The sequence below is a fragment of the Eurypyga helias genome, unplaced genomic scaffold (genome assembly GCF_000690775.1).
Source record: "Eurypyga helias isolate BGI_N326 unplaced genomic scaffold, ASM69077v1 scaffold42948, whole genome shotgun sequence".
NCBI classification, from domain to species: Eukaryota; Metazoa; Chordata; class Aves; order Eurypygiformes; family Eurypygidae; genus Eurypyga; species Eurypyga helias.
Window position 1 is genome coordinate 4,683 of NW_010267079.1, and position 9,858 is coordinate 14,540.

The 9,858-nt window shown below is 39.2% G+C and overlaps 1 protein-coding gene across 1 annotated transcript in view; it reads left to right on the forward strand.

Annotated features, from left to right (window-relative positions):
* The window catches only part of LOC104513821 (serine palmitoyltransferase 1-like), a gene marked incomplete at both ends in the record, with an annotated part of 10,484 nt that extends 2,851 nt beyond the window's left edge, over window positions 1-7,633 (forward strand). The window contains 3 exons of the mRNA XM_010157289.1: window positions 5,180-5,274; window positions 7,028-7,121; window positions 7,561-7,633. Coding sequence (XP_010155591.1) covers window positions 5,180-5,274; window positions 7,028-7,121; window positions 7,561-7,633 — 262 coding nt within the window. The remainder of the gene's footprint in view (window positions 1-5,179; window positions 5,275-7,027; window positions 7,122-7,560) is intronic.
* Window positions 7,634-9,858: the final 2,225 nt, after the last annotated feature.

Consider the following 9,858-nt stretch of genomic DNA (forward strand, 5'->3'; position numbering starts at 1 on the left):
AAACCTGTGAGTGAAGATAAGATTGTTTAATAAGCAAAGGCACAGTGGAACAAGAGAGAAAGAAGACAAGGGTTATGAAGGCAATCGCTCACCACCTCCCAGGGGTGGACCACTACCCAGCCAGTTCCTTAGCAAAATAAAGCAACCTTCCCTAAGCCCCCCCACTTTTCCCTTTTATTGCTGAGTGTGACATTATATGGTATGGAATATGTTTGGTTAGTTTGGGTCATCTGCTTGGTTGTGCCCCTCTCAAATTCTTGTGCACCCCCTCAGTCTATGCACTGTGGGGACAGAGTGAGAAACAGGAGGGCTTGATGCTGTGGAAACACCGGTCAGCAAGAGCTACAACATTTGTGTGTTCTCAGCATTGTTTTGGTCACAGGTTTAAAACCCAGCACTATACGAGCTGTTGTGAAGAAAATGAACACCATCCCAGCCGGATCCAGTACAGTCTGTTTGATACACTATGGGATCCCACACAGCCAGGCTTCTGTGTGCTTGTTGAGCTGCGTGTAGCAACATGCCAGCGTTCAGTGAGGAGACTGCTGATTTGCCTTCTGATTTGTTCTAGTTTGAGTCATGCTGTGGTGTCTGGTCTTTACCACACCAGGAAGAAATAGTAGGTTGCTGAGGTACAGGCGCTGGAGCTTGGGCTGGCTTTATGTCAGTTGCTCACGTAGTGATACTCGGCGTTTCTCTGTGAATTACTGTTGAGGGTGCTGCCAGAGCAGAGCCGGCTCCACGTAATGAGTATGACTGAAGGATGCAACTATTGCACGGCTCTCTTAATGTGGTCTGTCAGGACCCGTCTGTCCTGGGGAACCAGGGGTTAGAAATACATTGTGCAACCTAGTGCGCTCAGGAGTCACGCTTCCGAGAAAGTGAAGAAATCCATCCTGAAGGTGGCTTCTGGGTTTAGTGAATTGTGTAGCAAGAGCGCTGTGAAATCCAGTGTAGGATTCAGCTTTCAACTGACTGTCTGCCATCCTTTAGTAACAGTGTTTGCAGGTTCTGTTCCAAAATAATGGTGGAGTATTTCTCTGTGACACTAAGTTCCTGATAGTTTGAGATTTTGGGAAGTACAAATAAGTCTGTGGCCAGACAGGGATGCTAGACATAGATTCTTGTGGGCTTTTTGCCCAAAATAAAGTTTATAGAAAAGCAGCAAATTATCACTGAGGACTGGAGCAGGCCGTGGGAGATTGCGTGGCGTCATTTAGCTACAAGCTCGCTCTCCAGACAACGACCATCTGTGTGAAAGGAAGGTGCCCTCCAGATGTGTTTCTGTGCAGTAAGCGCTACTGAGGTTTTCTCTCAAAGTCTCTGAAGTCCTACGAAGAGCCGCATCTTACCGTTTGTGGATGGGAGGAATAGTTGGGTGGTTTTGGTTTTAGAATTTCCACTGCAGTAGTAGTATGGGAACAGTTCTATCAGACGGACATTTGTTGCTGGTATTAGCTGTAAAGTTCCTGTCAGAGACACACATTTAATGCATGACTGAGAAATACTGTAAGCCACAAGAGCTCTGTCTTGCAGGAACAGCACTCAGAGCTTGGTCAGGTGTTGCTTTACAAGGAAGAGCAGATATAGTCTGTTTTTGTAAAGGTTTTCAGTCATTTTGAGCCAAGACTCCCTGTGTAGGTAAAGATTCTCTTAAGCGGAGTTTGCAAGAGAGAAATTTCTAACCAGCGTGCCCATTCTTTGTGACAATTTATGCTGTGCTGATTTATGATCCTATACGTAGTGTGAAATTAAACACGTGTTATTTGAGGACCAGCAAATAAAAAATATTATTAATCTTTGGATATTGACATTGTTTCAAAACACTACAGCTAACTAAGAACTGTCTTCATGAACATATTGTTACTTTTCCTTAAAAAAACAGGGTCAACAAGGCAACTGATTTAAATAACTTGGGTCGGGTGTGTTTACGCCCAAGTATTTCTCTTACCCAAGGTATCTGGCATCTAGAAAGTAAAACCCACAACCAACAAACTACAACCACCCCAAACCATTTTATTTATATGTGTGTGTGTGTGTATTCAGATAAAAATACTTAACATGTTTATATATCATAGAATCATCATCATAGAATCATAGAATGGTTTGGGTTGGAAGGGACCTTAAAGATCACCTAGTTCCAACCCCCTGCCATGGGCAGGGACACCTTCCACTAGACCAGGTTGCTCAAAGCCTCATCCAGCCTGGCCTTGAAGACATCCAGGGATGGGGCATCCACAGCTTCTCTGGGCAACCTGTTCCAGTGCCTCACCACCCTCTCTGTGAAGAACAACTTCCTGATATCTAATGTAAATCTCCCCACTTTCAATCTAAACCCATTACCCTTGTCCTGTCACTACAGGCCCTTGTGAAAAGTCCCCCCATATATATGTACAAATGTGTAAGTGTGTGTATATTATAAAGTACTTAAAAGATCTCTCTCATATTTTTGTATTGTACATTACTTGTAAACATAAAATATATACCTTCTTTAGGAATTTATTTTTTCTTTAACATTTACGCTTACACAAATCAGAAAGAATTATAAAAGGAAAAGAGGAAGAGCTGAGAGATGAGTTCACTTAAATCACAGCCCAAGAGAGTGGAAATTGAAAGTTTTGACTCCATTCTTGTCATCAAGTAGATATTTTCAGTATGGTGAACTGAGGAGAAATAAGTGAATCAACTGTATACATTTGATGTTATCGATTGCTTTTTATCCTTTCATAACTGACAGGCTGCACCACTTCTCACATGATTTATTCTGCTTCCTAATTAAAGCAAACAACAACCACCAAAACAAACAAAAAACCAACCTGACCCTGCACTCTAAAATGAACACAATAATGTTGATGCAAGATACGCTGGACAGCAGGGATGTGGGGCCTCTCCACACAGCTGTGGTAGGAGCAGTGAAGGCTGCATGAGCATATATCCTGCTTTCTGATTTTCAGAAGTCTTTTTGAACGCTTGTGGAAAGGTGTAAGGTACTACTGGGCATCTGTCACTCAGGATATGGTTTCCCAGTAGCATCAGCCAATCTAGACTGGGACTACTTTGTTGTGGGATCTAGTTTTGCTGTATGTCCATCCTGCTTTTGCTAGGTTAGTGTGCACCCGGATGACTTCTTTTGAACAAGGTTACTGTTTGGTTTTGCACCCCCTTATGCCACACAAAGAACATGAATGTGTTTGTGATGGGAAGGGGATTGAAGTGCAGCTGCTGCTGGCTCGCAGTGCTGTGGGTCAGCATGCTGAGTGTTAAATCGCGTCTCTGATACTCCTTTTCAGATATCAATACAGCATGGAGGTGCACACTAGCACTGGTTCTGAGACAAGGATGGAATTGCCACTCTGTCTTGCATCAGTGGCGTTTAGCAGGGTTACGGTTGTGGTTCCATTCTGAGATTACCCTGAATTTGGGTACTACTTTTGCACCATTTTGGTAACGTGCTGCATGTTAAATCTTCATAGGGTGTGTCACCTGCTAATCTTCTCCCATAGGGTTCTTGAGGTGTTTGCTGTGTTGAACATGAGGTTTAATAGTAGAATGCAGTAATGAATAGAAGTCAGTAGTATTTACACACAATTTATTACTGTTCTGGTGTCCTGTGCCCAGTTATCTCTTTGGATTTTTTTAATTGAATCATTAAAATCTGTTATTTAACATGCTGTGTATGACACTAGTGGAGGGTAAATTAACAAAACTCCCTACTTTAATGCTTTCCTCGATGTGTGGAAACAGCATTTCAACGCATACCAAACTGCATGCAAGGTTCCAGCTGGGGTCTGTCCTGTGATGGCTAAAGAAACTAAGCACTTTTTCTAACCTAAGTGTAGCCACTTCAAAACGTACGCAACAGAATCGAAAATATTCAATATTAATGGCATTTTATTTCCTTTAAGATATATGCCCCATGGGTTAATTTTCAGTAAGAAATCTAACATGAGAAAGTTAAATAAAGAGGTATTTAATATACATCTGCAAAATATTAGAAACGTGACTATGCTCACATAAAAAGGACCTTTTCTAAAATACCAGGCTATTGAAATTTCCATTTTTGTTTTTAAAAAAGCCTTTGTGGAGCTCCTGGGATCTTAATTAATACTCTGGAAATACCCAGAAACAAAGTTACTCACTAGCTTAGTAAAAGGAGAGTGATCAAAATACAGGAGACTAATTGTATTGTATATGGTTTCCTCTTGATCTTTTTTCATACCTTAGTTTGGTTTTGTACTTCAAAGGCTTTGAAAAGTGTATTTGGAAAAAATAAAAATGGAAAAAGATACTTCTGTGGTGTTTTCAAAAATTGATTGCAGAATTTACAGTTTGGTATTGAAATGAAATAAGTAGCCTTAAATATTCCGCTGCCTTTTGAAATAACAGCATGAAATATGAATCTGTTGTAGTCATGCCATCAAAAGTCAGCGTGTTAACGAAGGTGTTATCAGATGCGGCTTGCTGTACTAGTAAATAACACTCCTGGAAAGTTATGTTTTCATGGTGGGAAGGATGATTTTGGTGATCTGCCTGTGTGGTTGCTACTTTGTGTGGAAACTAGCCTAACACACCCGTTACGCTGTTCCACTGCATGTCCTCTGGAAAATCATCTAACTGAGGTTTTCCAAGTAGTTTAAAGCACTTTGAAAATGAATGTGTATTTGGTATTCCTCCATGTCAAGGTGGGGGATATGTAGTTTAGTAGTTGTTACCATTTATTGAGCGTTTTGCAGTTGTCCTCCATTGTGTCCTGTGTTACTTTGCCAAGTGTTTTAATGCCACAGCCGTTTAAACAGCACTGTTGAAGACTTCAAAATGTGAAGTCTTTGATTTAAATTACATAAACTGTAGAGAAGGATTTTAATAATTGATAGAGTGAATGAAACAGTATTGATTAAAATTTGGCAAGGACCTCGAGTTACTATCTCTTGTCTTGATTATTGCATCATGAGACCTTACTCATGCACAGGCACAGCTGGTCTGTCCTTACATCGCCTTCCCTTTGAAGAATTCAGAGCCCTTCAGTTGAACATGCTGAGGTACTATTAGTTTTGTGTGTCAGAAAGGCAGTGTGTGTTAGCATACCACATTTCTTGTGCTAACAAACAGTGGTAACAGTTGCACATCATGTCTGTTCCAATGGAAATCCTTTCTGAGCTGTATTTCTTGTCTCTTTCAGGAAAAAGAAGAGTTGATTGAAGAGTGGCAGCCAGAGCCTCTTGTACCTCCTGTACCAAAAGATCACCCAGCCCTCAACTACAACATTGTTTCAGGGTAAATATAACCAAATTAGATTCTGAAGGGGTTTGTTTCAACTGAAATACTTCATGTCCATATTTTTAAGTGTATTTCTTATTAAACAGTTCCATATGCCTAGAACATGTTATAAATTAATTGCATTTTTAGGTAGCAGGGATGATTTTGCTACTGAAGAGATGGTGTTGGTTTTGCAACATTATCAAGACTATTTTATTAAGAAAATCTTTCTTACTTCAAATGTTGTAATGGTTTTTTTAAAATATATGGGTGGAGTTACTTTTTAAATAGGACATTTTATCTTTGCCTTCATTGTGGGTCTGTATTGTTTGGTAGTAATGTGTTTCAGTTTTTCTGAATATGTAGACTTAGGCCTCCAAAAGTAATTACCACCTTCTGTGTGGGGGCTGGAGGGGAAGAAAAAACTGATTTTGCGGCTAGCCGCTTGGCACTTCATGGGAAGTTGTTCCTCTTGGACAGTCGGGAGTGGCGATGCTTGATGGTGAAGTTTTTCTGTGATGAAATTGAGGCTCGGCGTCACTTTCTTGTGTGTTATGTGGCTTTTAAGATATGTGCTGGCTTATGCAAGAGTCACAGTGTTTCAGAAATTGCTTTGAAATTTCTTTCACAGGCTTCAGATTTGTTTTTACAATATAAGCATTCTTAATATCCTCCTAGTGACACTAATAATTTAAAATAATTTAGGGTGACAGCACAATTATGTGCTGTCATAGAGAGCTCCATTTGGATGGTTATAGTACCACAGGAAAGTCTGCCTTAGAAAAGGCAGTTTTGAAAGTTTTATTCAAGTTCTGTTACTGTTCAGAGTTTTGAAACAAGCAGTACTGTGGGGTTAAAGGAAGCGTTGGATATTTAAAAAAAAATAATCTGAGCAAATATATCTTTCAGATGGATTTACAGAATGTTTAAATTATTTAGGACTTTGCAGTGCTTACAGCTAGGGAATGTATTGCGATAGCTTTTCGATGAGTGAGACAGAGGAACAGATCCATGTGTATTTTTGGTGGCAGTCAGGTCCCCAAGAGAGTTTGCGGGGCATTTGTGTAATGCTGCTGCCACTGCGCAGGAGGCTGCTGCTCTGTGGGGTCAGGTTCAGCTGGTGTCAGGTAAATGCCGTGGAACAACAGTGATGAAGGTGCACGGCACATGCACTGTGTTAGCAGAAAGCTTTCCAAAGTTGCTTTGTAAGCTTTGCAGTTGCTTGGTTGAAGCAAAACTTGCTTACTTTTTAATATCAATGGGTACAAAACAAAATAGTGGAGTTTTTTTTTAAGTGAAGCTGAGGCAGTTCAGTGTTTTTTTTTTTAACTTTCAGTAAATAGCTTGGACTTCAAGTTTATTTGCTTTGCATGCCAAATGTACCCACTGAAATATTGTCAGCAACCAGATTTGGAGCAGCTGTGCACAGCCATTTGACATTTGAGCAGCCCTGTTCAATTTTGATTGTGAAAATTGCTCAGTGCGAGTTTCCACATGGGAAGAACTACTGTGTTTGTGGAATACTGTAGGATCTCAACTGTGATATTTAACGGCGCATACAGAAGTAAGCAGACATGAAGCTTTGTATTTGGCTTAATTACTTAAATTTATTTAAATATTGGCAGCTGCAAGGAAAAGAGTGGAAAGATGGAATGTTTAAAAAGCTGTGTGTCTTTTACTGTTCAAAAATAAAACTCCTGTACTATTTGTTTGTGAAAATGGCCACTGTTAATTTGTAACAATAGGTCTGCTGTTTGGGTTTTTTTTTCAGTCCTCCCACGCATATAATCACTGTTAATGGCAAGGAATGTATAAACTTCGCATCATTTAACTTTCTTGGACTTTTGGATAATGAAAAGGTTAAGGTGAGTTCTTCCAGTCACTGTATTTGTGTGATTATTCCTATTTTACTTTGTATGTTATCCTAAAATTAAGAATGACTTCAGAAAGCATAAACTTTGTCAAGGAACTATACTTCTAAACCAGCAAGGAAGATTATAAACCTTGTAATTTTGTGCTATTTAAGTTTGTCCTTTTACTAGCGTTTTACCTGGTGTACTTACTGCGTACTAGCTGATGGTGAAGTTGGGGTAGTATTTAATGTCCTTAATCATTAGCATGCACTGAATGATGCTTAAACACTTAATTTGATGTGAAATTAATTCACAAATTCAGCACATTATTGTATTTTCTCTAAAGCAAGTCATCTTACATGATGCAAGAACTGGCCTGTGTGCATCAGTATAAAACTGTTCTAGATCTAGTGTAGGAATAAATATTTCATGTAATCATTTTTTGTTGAAGAGTGCGGCACAGGCATCTCTGAAGAAATATGGTGTTGGCACTTGTGGACCTAGAGGATTCTATGGTACTTTCGGTAAGTAACTTTCTTTGATCTGCCTTTCAGGGTGTTCAGACTGGTTTGTTAAATCAGCCAAAACAGTCCTGTATGTAAGCAGCAAATGATTGCCTTAGCTGTGAAGGACAGTTACCCTCTAATACACTTTTTACTGCAATGGTTAAGGATTGGTAGCATTTATAGTTCATAGCTTTGTTTATTATTCATTTTGTGTGTTTTCTTACTCTTTCTAACGCTGGTCTTGCAGGAAGGTTATGAAGTTTTAAATATAATCTGGTTTAGTTCTGGTCACCATAGTAGAAAGAGAAAATAAACCTAGCAGAATTTAATCACGCATGGGGATTTTTAAGTGGATTTAAGATAAATGGCTAAGTTTTTAAGTAGACCACACGAGGGCAGTCTGATGTCTATGATAAAGGCTGTTAATCTAATGCTGTAGTCAGAATTAAGTTTTCATTTACTGATAACTTTAGTGTTGTAATTAAGAGATTTTATGACACAACCAGGTGTTGCTAGTTGTTTTCTCATCCTCTGGAAATAGTTCTTTACAGGCACTGGTATTCTGAAATACTGCAGGGAAACCAAAGAGTACTACATGAGTAGCGGCACAGTTGCAAGCTAAAACCATGGACTTACCATCTTGTAAACTTTCTGGTCTTCTCCCAGAGGTGACGGAATTCAAAGCGTATTTATATTCAGATCATTTTACAGACCTACAACCGTGACTCGAATTCAGGAATAACTTGAACTTTTCTCAGTTGACCAAGCTAGTCATTTGAGTGACCAACCTGGTGCTGTACCTGGTTTGGTTTGTTAGAAGCCTGTGTATCAGAACGAACTTGAGTCTTTGATATCAATCATTAACCTAGAACCATAATTCATGGTAGCCCATTGTTTAGTAGGGCTGTTTTAGAAAGCTGGATTCCCTCACTGACAGGAGGTCAGCAGTGATCTGTTGGAATTCATACAGGTGTGGGTTTTTTAAAAAAAACAACCAAACAAACAAAACAAACCATATTGAAAAACTGGAAGAAAATTGTGGACTAATGCATCCTGCCTTTTAAGTCCAGACTGGTTTTAAGTTTTATGAAATCTTTCACTTTGCTTCTTTCTAGCAATTATTGGAAACAGACTATTTAAAAGTTGGTTTTCTCTGGTAAGTGACATTCTTTGGGTTATTTCCTGTCCTCTTTGGAACTCTGATCCTAAGATCCAGAGTGTAGCTTTTGCATTTAATTTGGTTGCTGTTTATTAGTTTCTGAAGTTTTGGGGTAAATGCTCCATTTCACAAAGCAGGGGTTATAGTGTGTGGTATTGTTGCAAGCCATCACTAGTGAAGAAATGATGTTACACTCACCTATTTGAGATACCATCTTTTGCAGATAAAGTGACGAACAATTGATTTAAAATTTGACATGAACACCTGCTGTTCTGGTTGGATCCTAAACTGTCTTCCCACTTTTTAAACACGAGTATTAGAGGGTTACGAATGTCTGATGGGAAGCACATCTTAATCGTGTTGAATGTCTCAAACTTTTCACACGATTTTTTTGTGTGCTGCTTATTTGGTAAATGAGTCATTTGGTGTCCAGAACTACATAGTTTCCTCTTATTTAACTTTGTAGGACTTAATTGGTGGATGTCAGTTCTTCTCGCAGAATGATCCCCTCTTAGGGGCTGATATGTCCTATCAATCGTAGAGCTCTCTTTATTTGGAAATGCAGCTATCATGTCATAATGGAGACTTGATTCTTCATATCTCTGCCTGTTTGAAGGAGTTTTGTAAATTTAGTGAGTCCTTGTGCTATATTCCTGAAATATGCATCCATGCCTTTATCCCATGATAAGCTTGAAATACTAGTATATTCACTCATAACTGACTCTTTATGGCTATTTTCCCCATAATGACAGATGAGAGGTTTATCACTTTTTTGGTGGTGGTTGTTTTTTGGGTTTTTTTAAGGCTACTGTTGATTGCCTAGCAGCCACAATTTCAGTACTGCTGTGAAGATCAGGACTGACTACTCAATAAAATATATGGAAGGTGATGTGGGATTTGGTCTCGGTTCTGCTTTTGACTTACTTGCATGCGAGCACATGCCAGGCACTACACTGGCACTTCATAGCAGTTGTTATCAATAACAGCTCTATTAAGGTTTCTTAATTATGTAGAAAGCTGTTCCAGTCATATCTTCCTCTGTGAAAATGTACTGTAGGTAGTTTATAGAATCATAGAATCATAG